This window comes from Prinia subflava, chromosome 12 (genome assembly GCF_021018805.1).
Source record: "Prinia subflava isolate CZ2003 ecotype Zambia chromosome 12, Cam_Psub_1.2, whole genome shotgun sequence".
NCBI classification, from domain to species: Eukaryota; Metazoa; Chordata; class Aves; order Passeriformes; family Cisticolidae; genus Prinia; species Prinia subflava.
Window position 1 is genome coordinate 1,731,429 of NC_086258.1, and position 14,877 is coordinate 1,746,305.

At 53.6% G+C, this 14,877-nt stretch overlaps 2 protein-coding genes across 2 annotated transcripts; one reads left to right on the forward strand and one right to left on the reverse strand.

The window, feature by feature from the left end:
• Positions 1 to 59: 59 nt before the first annotated feature.
• LOC134557085 (uncharacterized) lies at positions 60 to 2,928 on the reverse strand. The gene is made up of 3 exons (XM_063409724.1): positions 2,796 to 2,928; positions 2,516 to 2,715; positions 60 to 280 (listed from the first exon to the last, which is right to left on the reverse strand). Exons 1-3 carry the CDS (start codon positions 2,845 to 2,847, stop codon positions 158 to 160), a joined length of 375 nt encoding a protein of 124 aa, XP_063265794.1. The 5' UTR covers positions 2,848 to 2,928; the 3' UTR covers positions 60 to 157.
• ANAPC2 (anaphase promoting complex subunit 2) lies at positions 2,820 to 14,421 on the forward strand. The gene is made up of 13 exons (XM_063409722.1): positions 2,820 to 2,952; positions 3,799 to 4,421; positions 5,014 to 5,146; positions 7,252 to 7,426; positions 7,531 to 7,650; positions 8,112 to 8,229; positions 8,311 to 8,492; positions 8,632 to 8,773; positions 9,461 to 9,536; positions 10,113 to 10,316; positions 10,471 to 10,600; positions 10,907 to 11,142; positions 11,838 to 14,421. The coding sequence occupies exons 1-13, from the start codon at positions 2,887 to 2,889 to the stop codon at positions 12,048 to 12,050; spliced, it is 2,418 nt and encodes an 805-aa protein (XP_063265792.1). The 5' UTR covers positions 2,820 to 2,886; the 3' UTR covers positions 12,051 to 14,421.
• Positions 14,422 to 14,877: the final 456 nt, after the last annotated feature.

Genomic DNA, 14,877 nt, shown 5'->3' on the forward strand with positions numbered 1-14,877 from the left:
ATTCCAGGATCAGCTTTAGTGGATCTCTGACTAATACCAAAGCACATCTGGAAGGAAAATTTACTTCTGCAAGACAAAGGCTTTTATTAAATGTGGCATCCTTGTACCACAGCAGCAGCTCTCTGGCCAGCAGGACTTTCCAGGCTGAAGAAGAGGTTTAGGAACGCTTTTGTCGACGTACTCGTGGTCCAAATACAGGGCTTTGTGGCTCAATGATTTTACCAAGATCCCTCATTTGCTCCTTCAGGACATCTAGCAATGTCTGAGAATTGTCCAGTATCTGGGAAAGAAATAAAAATAGCTTATTTTTACATAAACTGTTTCTCTTATGAATTCACTTCCAATTCACCTGATTTGCCTTGCAGCAAGAGGGGTTCTCCAGCCCTTCAGCCTCTAATTCCTGGTGATTTATTATCCTGTCTCACTGTGGGAATATCTGTGGGAGAATTTCTCTGGTTTGTGTTCATATTCCGAACATGAAAGGCCTTTAGCAATTTATCTGCCTTGAGGCATGACACAGAGAACTTCCTGAAGCAGACTGGGGTGGTTTTGGTTGGTTTGGTGGGTTTTTTAAGGGAGATTTGGTACCTGGGCTTTTTACACCAGTATTTAATTGTGCTCAGCTGACCAGTCTCAACTCTTTTCCACTGTTAAAACTGCACATTTTGAGTTTCTGGCTTCAAGACTAACTCAAATCTACAGTGACCTTATGTCAGACTAGACCTGTTAATAATTTTCTCCTATTTTTAGCTCACTGTGTACATAATCTAACATCCCTGCTTCCTATGCTCTAGGCTACAACATATTTAGGAGACCTTGCTGCCTGTCCATCTCACCAGTTAAAAATTTTTAACACAGTGGACAATTGTAATGAAATGTGATGGTTATAGTCTCAAAAATAATTTACGTTCCTGTGAATTTGTGGAAATCACCAAGTGATCAGAGGAGCTGAGGAAGTGCCCCACAGGACAAGGTGCTGGAGGAAGGTGAAGTCCTGTGGGGGCTGGCAGAAGGCAAGGAGTGATAAGCCAGGATAGGAACTCTGATACTTTCTGTCTGCAGGGCACCAACATTTCCTCCTCAGCACCTCTTTCTACTTCCTGTGAGTGTCAGTTCACTTCAATAAACAGGAATTCATCTGTAGGCTGGGGGTGTGACTTGGATCTCAGGTAAGGTTTCTTTTTAAAGGGGCTGTTTGTCTGTGTACCTTACAACAACAAATCTTTAAATTTTATGTGAGTTTCCCCCTTGACTTCAAACCATCATGTCATGAAGAAGATCGAGGAAACAGCTCCAGCTTCTCCAGCTTCATCTGAAAAACGACTGCCAGGAGACTGGCACTGACTTTGGGAGAGGAAGAGCTGACACAGTAGTTGGTCACATTCAAAATGCAAATGGGAGGAGAATTTAGGCAGCAGCTAATAGGAGAAATGGTGTTTCTGACACAAACTCTGCCCAGTCACCAAAAGGAAGATTGACACTTATCTTAAAAGAGGCTGGGAAAATCCTTTTTTAAAAAAACAAAAGCTGTTGGTGTGTAGTACAGAAGTGATTTCAGCTGTGCCTGTCTGTGGGGATCAAGCAGTCCCTGCCTGGCAGTAACACTGGAAGGGGAATGGGTAGAGCTGTCCCAGGAACCAATATGACAGTGCCAGCCCTTGTGCTGTTTGCCTTCTTCCCACCCTTTACTGCCCCAACAATTTGACTCTATGATGACATTATTCCATTATTCCATTAAAGATGAAGAAGCTACACTAAATATTGGGCAGGAAGAGTGGCAGGCCAACAGCTCCATCAGCACCATTGTTCTCTGCCTGAAATAGTAGGATTGTGGGTCAGCGTGGTTTCCTTCTTTTCCCCCAAGCCATGGGTCTGAGATGGTCATTTTTAGGGGTCTGTTCCAAGCCCCTTTTTTGATGTATTTTGACAATAAACTTTGCCCAAGCACAAGCACCACCAGAGCAACGCCCAACCCAACCCTTTTGTGATGGGGTCTGTGTGCCAGAGCTGCATCCCGGGCCCTGGAAGTTGTTTTGGCTGCAGTGCTACGACCCAGGGAGGAGTGGTGGTTCATCGAGGTGCTCCCAACCGACCTTCAGGTAAATACAGACCCATATATATATACATATATCCTAAATCTCCCCTGACACAGCATTAGGATGGAGATGAGGGAAAGGTTCTTCCCCCAGAGGTGCTGGCACTGCCCAGGCTCCCCAGGGAATGGGCACGGCCCCGAGGCTGCCACAGCTCCAGGAGCCTTTGGACAGCGCTGCCAGGGATGCCCAGGGTGGGGTTGGTGGGGTCTGTGCAGGGACAGGGGCTGCACTAGATCATCCTTGTCCACCTCAGGTTATTGTGATTCAGTGACTCCCTCGGGCCCTGTCCCTGGTCACAGACAGCAGAGATCGCTGCCGTTCCCTCTCCTCCCCTCACGAGGAAGCTGCACAAGGCGCTCTCCCCTCCTCTGCCCGAGGCTGAACACACCGAGCGCCCTCAGGCTGCTGGCAGTCAGTACCTTCCCGGAGGCCGTGTCTATCTCGGCGATGGTGCGGTCGATGTGGGCTCGGGCGGACCGGAGCCCCGCCAGGCTCTCGCTGGTGTCGGACAAGCGCCTGGAGAGCGTGGCGATCCGCGCCTGCAGCCGGCCCCGCTCCGCCTCCTCGGCCTCGATCCGCCCGCTCAGCTCTTCCCGCCGGGCGCGGAGCTCCAACAGGCCTGCGGGGCGGCAGCGTCAGGCGGGCCCGCGCACCCTGCCCGGGCCCTGCCCGGCCCCGCTCGGCCCCGGCCCCGCTCACCCTCCCGCAGCGCCGCGTGGTGCCCCCGCAGCGCGGCCCCGGTGCCGCTCATCGCCGCGGCCGCCCCGCTCCGCCCCTTCCTGCGGCCCGAATGGAGCTGTCGGCCGCCTGGCACACGCTCAGCACCGCGCTGGTGCCGCCCGCCGCGCTGGGGCTGGTGAGGGGGCACTGCGCGGGCCCTCAGGGGTCGCTGCGCTCCGCCGGGCCCGGGGCAGGCCCGACCCGCCGCCTCCGGGATGCTCCGGCCTCGGCTCCTCCCCAGCCGGGCCTCTCCGGCCCTGGGTCCGCGGGGCTGGGGGAGGAACGGCCGGGGCTGGGGAGGAACAGCCGGGGCTGGGCAGGAACGGCTGGAGCGGCTCGGGGAGGAACGGCCGGGGCTGGGCAGGAACGGCTGGAGCGGCTCGGGGAGGAACGGCCGGGGCTGAGGGAGGAACGGCCGGGGCTGAGGGAGGAACGGCCGGGGCTGAGGGAGGAACGGCCGGGGCTGGGCAGGAACGGCCGGGGCTGAGGGAGGAACGGCCGGAGCGGCTCGTGGGGGAACGGCCGGGGCTGGCGGGGCCGGGGAGGAGGGAAGGGGCCCCTGCTTGTGTGGGAGTGGTGTTTGGTGGGGGCTGTCAGGGAAGGGCCGCGGGTCCAGCCGCCCTCTCTCCCTGTCACCCCAACCAGGAACGGGACCCCAGCCTGCCCAGCCGTGCTGTGGCTCTGCTCTCACTCCATCCGAGGGAGCTGGCGTTGGCCAGGGAAGGGTTTTGGCCCAGGCCGTGGCGTTTTGGGCACCCGAGCAGGGCTCGCAGCATTCACACCAGCACCTGTGTCCTGCAGCAGCCAGCAGCAGGGACAGCAGTGATGTGTGCGGGTGTGAGCCGGGGGGTGGGCGCTGGGCTTCCATCGCTGGCTGAGACCCCGGCAGATGGGCACGGAAGAGCAGCATCCCCTCGTGCAGTTTGACAGCAGGGGCCCTGTACGCTCTGCCACATTAACTCCTGTTCCCTCTGCTTTCCAGGCAGCCCCGAGGCCCGAAGCTGCAGGGCCGCTCCAGGATGCCGAGCTCCGGGCAGCCCTGGACGTGCTGCAGGGCTATGACTTGCACTCCATCGTGGAGGAGTGGTTCATCGAGGTGCTGCAGACTGACCTGCAGGCCAATATCGCCCCCGAGTTCTGGAACTGCATTGGGCAGTATGAGAGCACGGCCGAGGAGCCCCAGTGCGCCGCGCTGCTGCTGGACGCCTTCAGTCTGCTCAAGTGCCGCCTGGAGCCCTACCTGAACAGCCTGGAGCTCCTGGAGCGGTGGACCAAGGCAGGCCTGCTCCGGGGCACAGGCGCTCAGACGCTGCAGGAGAAGGTCTACACCATGTTCAAAGCTATCCTCTTCTTCTCCACGACCAAATCCTTCCAGGAGATGATCCAGCAGTTCTACAGCCGCACGTTCAGGATATACATGCGGCAGTGGAAGAAAGGAGAAGATGGAACGAATGAGTGTGAGAGCAGCATGAGTGAGACCGAGCAGGAGAGTGACCCAGAGGAGGGTGGAGGAGAGGGCCAGCTCTGTGCAGGCTGCAGCAGCAAGAGGGAGCAGTGCTGGTGCCCTGAAGCCATGGAGCAGTTCCAGCAGCTCAATGACATTCTGTAGGTATCTCATGGGGTGGTGACTGTCACAAGGGGAGGGTGGTCTGGATAGGAGGCAGCAGCAGGTTTTATTGATCCCTGAGAACTGGAGGAGCTGTGTGAGTTCAGGCTATATCTTGGTGGTGGGTAGAGAACTCAACATGGGCTTTCTGCTTTCAACTGGTGGTTGAAAAAGAACAGATCTTTAGACATAAAGCTCCTCTCCCTGGATATGAGAATATCCTCCTCTTGCTCTGAGGCCTCTGATCACAAGGAAGGAAACCAGTGCAAGGTGTCCCTGACCATGTCAGGGGTTTGGACTAGATGATCTTTAAAGTCACTTCCAACCCAAAACATTCTCTGATTCCGTGAAACTCTTCTGAATGAAAAAGCGTTTGATGGCTATAAATAATGTCTGTAAGGAAGAAGGGATAGCAGTAGTGCCATGTGTTACATATGTGGTGCATCTGTGTGGGCTGTCAGGGCATGTGGCCTGAGCTGAGCCTGCCTCTGTGGAATGTACAGGGAGGGTGGTGCCTTCAGGTATGAGATTTTCTCGGTTTGCTGGTGCCTCTGCTCCCCCACGCTCCTGAGGGTGTCCCTGTGCCCGCAGCCGCCGGCTGAATCTGCTGGAGAGGGTGAGCGCCGACGCTGTCACCACCATCCTGCACAGGATGATCGAGGAGAGGATGGAGCAGCGCTGCCGTGGGGAATACGAGCACTCCTTCCTCAGCGAGTTCCAGGAGGTGAGGCAGCTGGGGGGGCAGTGAGAGTCCTCCTTGGGAGATGTGCAGCTCTCACTGGGTTTTAGCAGCTCAGGCAAAAAGCAGATTCCAGCTTAAAACACCTGGTCCAGGGCTATGACTTCACCACACCTGGCAGGAGAGGTGGCTAAAAATGAAATGGAGGGGAAGATTTGCTCTGGCCTGTGCATGAAGGACTGTCTCATTTCACCTCATGATGTCTGTAGTAATGAGGGAATTTCTGTGGTTCCAGTTTACAAACCACAAGATCAACAAGTGCCACCTGGCCTGCAGAGGGCCCTCCCTCTGTGTAGGTGAGCCCATAATTAGAATTTCTGTGGCTGTTTTCAGTCCTCTTTCCAATTTCCTGTAAAATTGGAAGCGAGGATGAGAGAGGATACTCTGGTATTGATCTCACCAGTGGCCACACAGAGAATTAAAATCTTTCTTTGCAGCTGCCCAGTTGCTTTGCTGCTACTTCAACTAAGTTTGTGTTGAGCTGTGTAGCCACCATGACTTTAAAATAAAATTCTTCTCCAGGCTATGGGTCCTCCAGCACACAATCCTGAGCTCAGTGCTCCTTGCCCATGACCTTGCCTTTGCCTGTGCTGGAGAACCAGGCCTGCAGCCAGGCTCCCATGCAAACCAGACACCCTGGATCCCTCACTCTTTACCAGGCCAAACATTTTTTTGCCTGCAAACATCAGGAATCTTTTTGTGTTTACTTCCTTTTGGTTGTTGTGCAAAACTTTCTTCACTGCACCTCGTGTGAAATGCTTTTGGGTGACCTGGAGACTGTTCAAGGATACTTTCAGGGCACTATAGAAAACACAGCTGCATTCTGCATGTCAGATGCTGCCCTTGCTTCCACCTCTTGTTTGGCTGTAGAATATTGGAGCATGTCAGGGTTAGGAAGAGGTAATTTTAAGGAAAAAACAACAAAAGCACAGGCCTGGAAATCTAAAGGTTAAATAGAGAAGTCTGAGAAACAGCTCACTGAAAATTTCAGGTGCTGAGGGCAAACCCTCTTTGAGGCTGAGCCCAAAGCAGCTGCCTGGAGTGTCAGGTCACAATCAGGCTGTAACAGGAGCACTCAGGGGGAAGAATGGGTTGGTTTGATAATAATTCCTTAAAATCGTGTTGCTTGGCATCAGTTGTAATCCTGATGTCCTTTAGGGGAATTCTTTATCAGCTTTTCCACAGTTTTGCCCAGGTGGTTTTAGTACTCAGGTTTGTCCTGGCAAAACTTGTGCATTTCTTTAGTGTTTCCTCTGTCGAGTAGATAATTAAAAATAAACATCAGCAAACCAAACCTTGACTTAGTATTTTTGTTTCAGGCTCTCAGAATCTATTAAAAAAATACTAATATCTAGTAGTAGAGTAGTAGTAGAGCATCTTGTAGTATATTGGTACTCAAATACTATCCCAGGAATTAGCATAGATTTGCTAATTGATGGGGAAAAAAAGGCATTTATTTCAAATATCTGGATATTGTAATTGAGTACGTTTGAAATTTGACAATTACACATATCACTAAAGCTCAAATATAAAAAAATGAACTTTTTTTTTTTCTCTGTTCAGGTTTTTATTTATAATTCCGTGACAAGGCTGGTATTTGGTTTTTAAATGCCTGAGATGTGTTGCATATCTATGACTTCTTGGGATATCTTGTTTGCTTTTCACTGATTTCAGGAATCATAGAAATTTTGGGCCAAGGATGGTGTAATGGGCAGTTTGGTCATTTTCTTACGAATGGGATAGTTCTGCAAATATAGAATGGGATGAAACTGCAAGAATGGAATAGGCTGGAAGTTTGGGAACAAACCCTGTCCTTTTTGGAGCCCAGTGCCTGCATACAGTCCATGGTCACACCTTATCTTCTCACACCCAGCTGCACAGTCCATATCCTGCATCCAGTTAAAGCTCCAGCTCTTCCAGCTGGGCTTTCCCCAGCTCTAACCCAGGCTGACACCTTTGAGGGGTAATTGGGGTGATGCTGTCCTGCTCCAGTGCCCCTTTGTGCCGGCTGTGGTGCTGCCCGGGGTGGGTTGGCCTGTGGCTGTGCATCCAGCCCTGTGTTCACGGCTGTTTCTCCTCTGGCTGTGCAGTGGATAGAGAAGGTGATCGGGTGGCTCAGCAGGGTGTTCCTGCAGGATGGCCCCTCAGCACAGCCCTCCCCCGAAGCCAGCAGCACCCTGAAGCACTGGCGCCGCCACGTCCAGAGGTTCTTCTATCGCATCTACGCCAGCATGCGCATCGAGGAGCTCTTCAGCATCATCCGAGGTGCTTCACCCGTGGGCTGGGACGGGGGGTGAGAGATCTCTCTGATTGCCACACTGCCTCCTGTCAGAGCCTGGCACTGCTCCTCATCACTGCTTGGTTTGCAGATTTCCCAGAGTCAAAGCCTGCTGTGGAGGATCTCAAGTTTTGCCTGGAAAGGACTAACCAGAGGCAGCAACTGCTCAGCTCCCTGAAAAGTGCTCTGGAAATGAGACTTCTGCACCCTGGTGGGTTTTACATCCCTGTCTGTGTCCTGACACTGTGAGGAGCCTGGGTGTGAGTGGGGATCTACTCAGAGCTGGTCTTGTTTCTTGTTTGAGGAGTGAGGGGCAGTCACCATGCCCATTCTTCATGTTCCAGTGGCCATGGCAGCAGCAGCTGATGGCATCCCAGCCCCCTTTGGCCTCATTTTTACACTGTGGTGTAAAATGGACCACAAAGTTTAGCTTTGGTCCATGTGGGCAAAGGCTACTTTGCATTGTCAGGGCTCAGCTCTGAGCCTCCGTTCTTGTTCAGAACTGGTTTCTCAGGCACATGGATCTGATCTGCCCCATTGCCTTGGGCAGTAGGGCAGCAAGCCCTCCTCCCACAGCACAGACAGAACAGGGGGCTTGGACCATCCAAGCCCCTTCTATCCAAGCCATTATTCTGTGCTGCAGGACTGACTCCCTCTGCTCCTCTCCTGTAGGAGTCAACACCTCCGACATCATCACTCTGTACATCTCGGCCATCAAGGCCCTGCGGGAGCTGGACCCTTCCATGGTTATCCTGGAGGTTGCCTGTGAGCCCATCAGGAAGTACCTGAGGTAGGAGGCGTGTGGGGCAGTGTGACACATCCCCCGTCCCTCCCCTTCCCTCACTTGCTCCGTTTCCCTTGCTGCTGGCAGGACTCGGGAGGACACGGTGCGGCAGATCGTGGCTGGTCTCACGGGGGATGCTGAGGGCTCGGGTGACCTGGCCAACGAGCTCTCCAAAGCTGACCCAGTGACCCTGGAGAACGGCCAGGAGAGTGATGATGACATCTCAGAGCCAGGGGACTGGGTTCCTGACCCAGTCGATGCAGATCCAGGTGAGATGCCAAGCTCAGCAGCCCTGGCAGCTGGCTGGTTTCCCTGGTGGGCTGTAGCCTTGAGCAGCTCGTTTGCTGGTTCGCTGGGCTGAGGCAGGTCCCTGTTAATCTCACACTGTTGTCTGCTGGATTCCACCAGGGAAATCGAGCTCCAAGCGTCGCTCCTCAGACATCATCAGCCTCCTGGTGAGCATCTACGGCAGCAAGGACCTGTTCATCAACGAGTACCGCACACTGCTGGCCGACCGGCTGCTGCACCAGTTCAACTACAGCGCTGAGAGGTGAGGCCCCAGTGCCACACTCATGGCAAAATCAGCACAGTTTCTTTTGCCTCAGTCCTGTCAATGGCTGTTTGTAGAGCCAGGAGTGCCTTTGGCTATTTGCAGCTTTGAGGTTGCCTCTAGAATTCTGTGCTCTGTCCTGTGCTGATAGAGCAGCGTGTAGGAATTTGGAGGCACTGACATGCTCTGAGCTCCATCCCACGTGTTGTGATGGCCTCCCCAATGGAAGGGATGGAAGATGTGTGTTTCTGAAACACAGGAAGTTCCACCTGAACATGAGGAAGAACTTTGCTGTGAGGTGACTGAGTAGTGGAACAGGAGCACAGAGAGGCTGTGGGATCTCCTTCCTTGGAAATATTCCAAACCCATCTGGACACAACCCTGAGTGACTGCTCCAGGGGACCCTGCTTGAGCAGGGAGGTGGAACTGGATGAGCTCCAGTGCTCCCTTCCAGCCTGAACCATTCTGGGATTCTGTCTAAAAAAAGCTGCTGGCCTAGAGGAGGTGGCTGTTCCTCACTTGGGTACCAGGAGCAATCCTGGGCAGACACTGTGCCTTGCAAGGCTTCCTAGGAGAGCACCCTTGTGCCAGGGACTTCCTTTTATTGGCTGTGTGGTGAGGGGTGGAGGCCAAGCCAGGTTTGACCATCTGAGGGCCCTGTGCCTGACCTGCCGTGTCTCTTTCCAGGGAAATCCGTAACGTGGAGCTGCTGAAGCTGAGGTTTGGTGAAGCTCAGATGCACTACTGTGAAGTCATGTTAAAAGTAACTCCTTTTATTCTTATAATTCAAGTCCTGAATGTTTGAGCCCATGGGGAAAGGGGAGGGACTCGATGAGTGACCCAAAAAGGGTCTTTCAGGAAAGTGGGGGTTCCAGAATGCCAGTGAGGGGCTGATTTGTGACAGGCAGAAGTGCATTTAAATCATGTCTGTTTTTAAGCCCTTTGGGTTGGATTATCAGCTCTGGGGAATGGTTGCTCTGGTGCTGCTGTCTCTGCTGCCCTTCCTGCAGTATCCTGGCATTGAAGAGTTTGACTTGTCCAGCTCCTCTGGGGTTGGGACTCTGGAGTTTGATTCTTTTGGAGCACTCTGGGAAGAACACAGGTGTGGGGGGCCTCCAGTGAAGGCAGTGTTGAGTTGTAACCCCTTCATCTAACATCCCACAAAGTTTTCTGAGTGTGTAGCAGACTTCCAGATAAACACACATGATCATGTCCTTTCCAGTGTCCCCATCATCGTTTGGAGAGAACGCTGTTCACCTTGTTTAAGCCTCTCCTTCACTAATGGGTAGCACTGACCCTGAAGGGAAGGAGCCACCTCAGCCTCCTGTGCCTGTTGCAGGACATGGCCGACTCACGGCGCATCAACGCCAACATTCGGGATGAGGAGGAGAAGCTCCCTGAGGAGGAGAGGCCTCCCTTCAGCCTCGTGGCCGTTATCCTGTCCAGTGAGTTCTGGCCACCTCTCAAAGAGGAGAAGCTGGAGCTTCCAGAGCAGGTCAAGGAAGCCATGGAAGCATATTCCAAGAAGTATGAGAAATTAAAGGTGAGCCCACCTTAACCCTCCTTATGGAACCTTTATCCAGTCCCCTTTAGCTGCTGGTTGGCCCACACTGTTACAGTGGGGTTTGCAATAACCCAGCACCTAGTGGTTCCTGCTGGGAGATGTGCTGTGAGCAGCTGCTTCCCCCTTTTCCCAGGCCATGAGGACCCTGAACTGGAAGTACCACCTGGGGCTGGTGAGCCTGGACGTGGAGCTGGCTGATCGCACGCTCTCCCTGTCCGTGTCTCCTGTGCACGCTGCCATCATCCTGCACTTCCAGACCAAGAGTGAGTGCTGTGGAACCCCTGTTTGAGCTTCCATGGGTGGGAATGCCATGTTCCTCAGGCAGCTGGGGGTTTTGAGAGCTCTGGCAGGAGGACCAAGACCTGGTGCATGGGTTTGGATCTCCCACAGGGTCTCCAGCACCCCGCAGGGCCACAGCTCTGCACCCCTGTGCTTGTTCCTGGCAGTGCCTCCCCTGCCTTACCCAGCTTCCTACCAAATCCTGGCAGGGTGGGAAGTGTCCTGTTCTCCACCTCCTCTCTGATCTCCATCTGATCTCCTCTCCATCTCCATCTCTCTGGTCTGTGCAGGCACCTGGACACTGACAGAGCTGAGTGAAGTGCTCAAGGTGCCCGTGACGTCGCTGAAGAGGAAGATGACGCTGTGGCTGCAGCAGGGAGTCCTGCGGGAAGAGCCTGAGGGCACCTTCACTGTCATTGAGGAGGAGCAGAAGGACCAGGTGGAGAAGGTTGTTCTGATTGACAGTGACGAGGAGGGGGACTCTGCCATGGCCTCACAGGCTGACCAGAAGGAGGAGGAGCTGCAGGTACCTGTCCCTGTGGTGATGCAAACATCCTGTATTTTGGGCTTGGGGAATCTGATCCAAATGATGGATGCAATTGCACTATGGATTCACACTTTCCACTGCAAGTGGCTGAGTCCACCACAAACATTTGATTTTGAAGTGGGTATTTCTTGGTTAATCTCTTGGTCCTGGATCACAGCCTTCCCGTCAGACAAGTGGCCAGCTGCTGAGTCAGGGAACCATTTGGAAATCGCCAAATTGGGGTTTTTTTTCAGTTTAAAAAAAGAAAAAAGTCCAAGACATGATTTCATATTTGAAAATAGTCATAACTTGTTTGGATGCACCCTACTGATACTTTTTGGCACTTCTGACTGCCCAAAAGACTTACCCAGCACTAACAGCTGGATCTCTGCCTTCTCTCTGTTGTGGTTCCTGGACATTTCCAGTACCTTTCCTGCCTGTGAGTCACATTGTGTGTGTGTGCTGTGTCATACTGGTGTTCATCCACAGAGGGTCGTGCGTGTGCTGCACTCAGATCCCACTGTCTAGCTCTGTGTCCCAGCACTTTGCTGCTGTTCCTGGATGTGCCCTGTTTAAAGCCCCCGCGCTCATGGCTCAGAGCAGAACTTACTACCAGCTGCAGCCCTGCCTTGTTTTTGGGGTGTTTGCTTTATGCTGTAGTTCAGTCCTTCACTGTGGCCTGTGTCCCTCTGCAGCTGTTCTGGACGTACATCCAGGCCATGCTGACCAACCTGGAGAGCCTGTCCCTGGAGAGGATTCACAGCATGCTCAAGATGTTTGTGATGACCGGCCCCGTGGTTACCGAGATCGATATCCAGGAGCTGCAGGGATTCCTGCAGAAGAAGGTCCGGGACCAGCAGCTCATCTACTCAGGGGGGGTCTATCGCCTGCCCAAGAACTGCAACTGATCTGGCACTGTCCCTGCCCCCCTGGGCACTGCTCTGCTCCAGGGTGCCACCAGCTCTCAGTGTCCTGCTGGGGGTGCTCTGCCCTGGGGGTTTGCTGTACCCCCTTCCCCAAACGGGTGTCACTTCCCACATGGAGGCAGCTCAGCAGCAGCCTGGACACCCCACAACGTCTGGGTCTGCTCCCCACATTCCTCCCTCCCCTACCTGAGTGCCTGGGCCCACCTCTCTGGTTAATAAATAACAGTAGGCTCATTTTTCCAATGGTGCCAACTCTTCCCTCTTGGTGCCTCCCCACTCTGGAAGGGCAGGCAGGAAGCTCCCCGGTCTGCCAGGCACCATCCCCCTTTCCTTGGGTCTCCATGGAGCCCCAGGAGGTTTTGGGAGGGGTCTGTTGGCTCCAGCTGCTGTCTGAGGCTCTGTGTGTGGCTTGTGTCTTGCAGCTGGATGTGATGAGTGAGACCTTGCCCAAAATCAAGGCTTGGTGCTGTCTCTGACAGGGAGGGAACAACTCCAGGGTGTCCTTATTTGGGACCCTTAAACTGTGTGGAATAATTTTATTGTAGGATGAAGAACGCTTTAGATGGATAAGATGTAGCAGTTCTTCAGGGAAAGCTGGTTAGTCCTGGAGGAGATCCAGTGGATTATCCAGGCCCTGGTGGGATTGCTTTGCCCTGTCTGTGTCCCAGCACCACAGAGCTGCCCTCAGGGACAGGGTCCTGGGGATCTTCAGAGCTGTTGGCACCACACGAGGAAATTGGGTGGGATAATCCCAGAGCTCCTGGTTAAACAGTTTAACACTGCCCCCCACCCAGCTATGGAGCAGCTTCAGGATTGTATCACAGCCCCAGTCCAGGGTGTTCAGGCTCCCTCAGTCCTGCTTTCCACAAGGGTTTTGCTCATTAGGAGGAATATGCTGGGAAAATCCAGCTTTTGCTAAAAAGATGTTTTCTGTGAAGCAACCATTGAGTTTCCACAGCCCAGGCAGGGAGTCTTTCTCCTCCTCTGCTGAATCTTCAATCCCAGCCTGTGAGTGCTGTGGCAGCTGGGATTGAGAATTGACAGAGCCACAGGTAAGACACAGGAGCAGCTGTGAGTGTGCCATCCATCCAGGTGTGTGAGAAACCCAAGGAACATAGAAATCACCCCCTATTTAACACTGAACCTTGTTTTTCAGTGCCTAGAACCCACAAGTCCTCATGGCATCCCTCCTGCAGATTCAGGCAGCAGGATGCCACAGTTCTCTCCCCCTTGGGCATGTTGGTGTTTTCTTCTGTGGATAAAGCACAATTTCTTGATCCCCCTGGGGCACTTTGCTCCAGCCTGGTAGGGTGTGGCACTGGGAACCTGGTGCATCCTCTTGTGAAGGTTCCTTGTGCTGAAGAGGGTCTGGGTGATAACTGAATAAACCCCAGTCTGTGATTACTTCAGGTAAAGCAAAAAAACCCCAAAGGGCAGCAAATCCACAATGGCATCAGCAGGGAAAGGATGGACATCCATGCCTGAATGCCCAAGGATGCCTGAATGCCCTTTCCTCCTCTCTCCTCCTCTCCTCCTCTCCCTTCTCCTCCTCTCTTCATTTTACTTTTTTCATGGTAGAACACTGATCACGTGGAAGGATGTGGAAGGGCTGGAGTGGGGGTCAGTGGGGTCAGTGCCTGCCACCCCCATCCCCCAGAGTGTCTGGGGTGTGCCAGCCCCATCCCACAGGGTGTCCCAAGGAGTGTCTGGGTGCACTGCGACTGCGACAGGGCAGTGAAAAGGCTCCTTTTGATGTGGGGAGATCAAAGCAGCTGCCAGTTTGGGGCAGAGCTGGCAGCAGGGCTGTCCCTGCTCACCACAGAGCCAGAGCCACTGCTGGGACATGGCCCAGGGTGACTCAGAGCCTTGGCTGTGTCTGCTTTGCTTATGGATGCAAAAATCTTGATTTCTTTACATGTTGTGCAGGTGAATTTATTGCTCTGTGGTGCTTCCTCGCCCCCAGTGCAGGAGCTGTGGGGCAGTGAGTGTGTCCTGTGCCCCATCCCAGCAGCATTCCCAGACTCTGGGATGAGATGAGGGGCACCCCCAGCCCTTCCCAAAGCCATGGCTGTGCCCTGGAAGGGCAGGGGATGAGCATCATTCCAATCCCGACTTCTCCCAGCTCCCTCATGCTGCCCCAAGGTCTGAACCCGTTGGGTGTGGTGAGTTAGTCCATCCTGAGCCAGAGGATGAGCAATGCCACCGCTGAGGGGACGTGGAGTCACCTCTCTGCCCATGGGAGGTCCCAGCCTGGCGGAGCCAGAGCCACCAGCTGAGCTGTGGTGTGGTTGTTTCAAAGTGTTACAGCAGGAAAAGTTCTGGTTTAATGACTGCTTCAGCCTTCATGGAATATAAAAGTCTTGAGGTTAATTGAAACAAGCTGGAAATGTGATTTTTTTCCAGAGTGAACAGAAGAAGCTGTGGGGAAATAAAGGGCTGTGTGCTGTTCCCTCTGCCACTTTCTGTGCAGCCCTGTTGCTTCAGGAGCTGTGTGTGCTGGCCAGAGCAGTCCCTGTCCCACGGCTGTCACCTTGGCAAGTCACTTCCACTCCAGAGGAAAGAAAGAAAAACGTATTTATAGCTCAAAAAAGCACATAAAATCACAGAACCATAGACTCACAGAATGGCCTGGGTTGGAAAGGACCTTAAAGCTCGTCTCATTCCACCCTCTTCCATGAGCCCAGGTGGCTCCAAGCCCTGTCCAGCCTGGCCTTGGACATTTCTTTACTCCTTGGGGAGGCTTGGGGATTTTGGGGATGTTTTACAGAGCCCTTGGTGGTGATGCAGACCCTGCTGTGGACCTTGGGAA

Coding starts and splice junctions, on each gene's coding strand:
- ANAPC2 (XM_063409722.1), top strand. CDS start 2,887: ATGGAGCTGTCGGCCGCCTGGCACACGCTCAGCACCGCGCTGGTGCCG. Junction 8,493..8,631: donor CCCAGTCGATGCAGATCCAG/GTGAGATGCCAA, acceptor GGATTCCACCAG/GGAAATCGAGCTCCAAGCGT. Junction 10,317..10,470: donor AGAAGTATGAGAAATTAAAG/GTGAGCCCACCT, acceptor CCCTTTTCCCAG/GCCATGAGGACCCTGAACTG.
- LOC134557085 (XM_063409724.1), bottom strand. CDS start 2,847: ATGAGCGGCACCGGGGCCGCGCTGCGGGGGCACCACGCGGCGCTGCGG. Junction 2,716..2,795: donor CCACGCGGCGCTGCGGGAGG/GTGAGCGGGGCC, acceptor GCCGCCCCGCAG/GCCTGTTGGAGCTCCGCGCC. Junction 281..2,515: donor TAGACACGGCCTCCGGGAAG/GTACTGACTGCC, acceptor TTTCTTTCCCAG/ATACTGGACAATTCTCAGAC.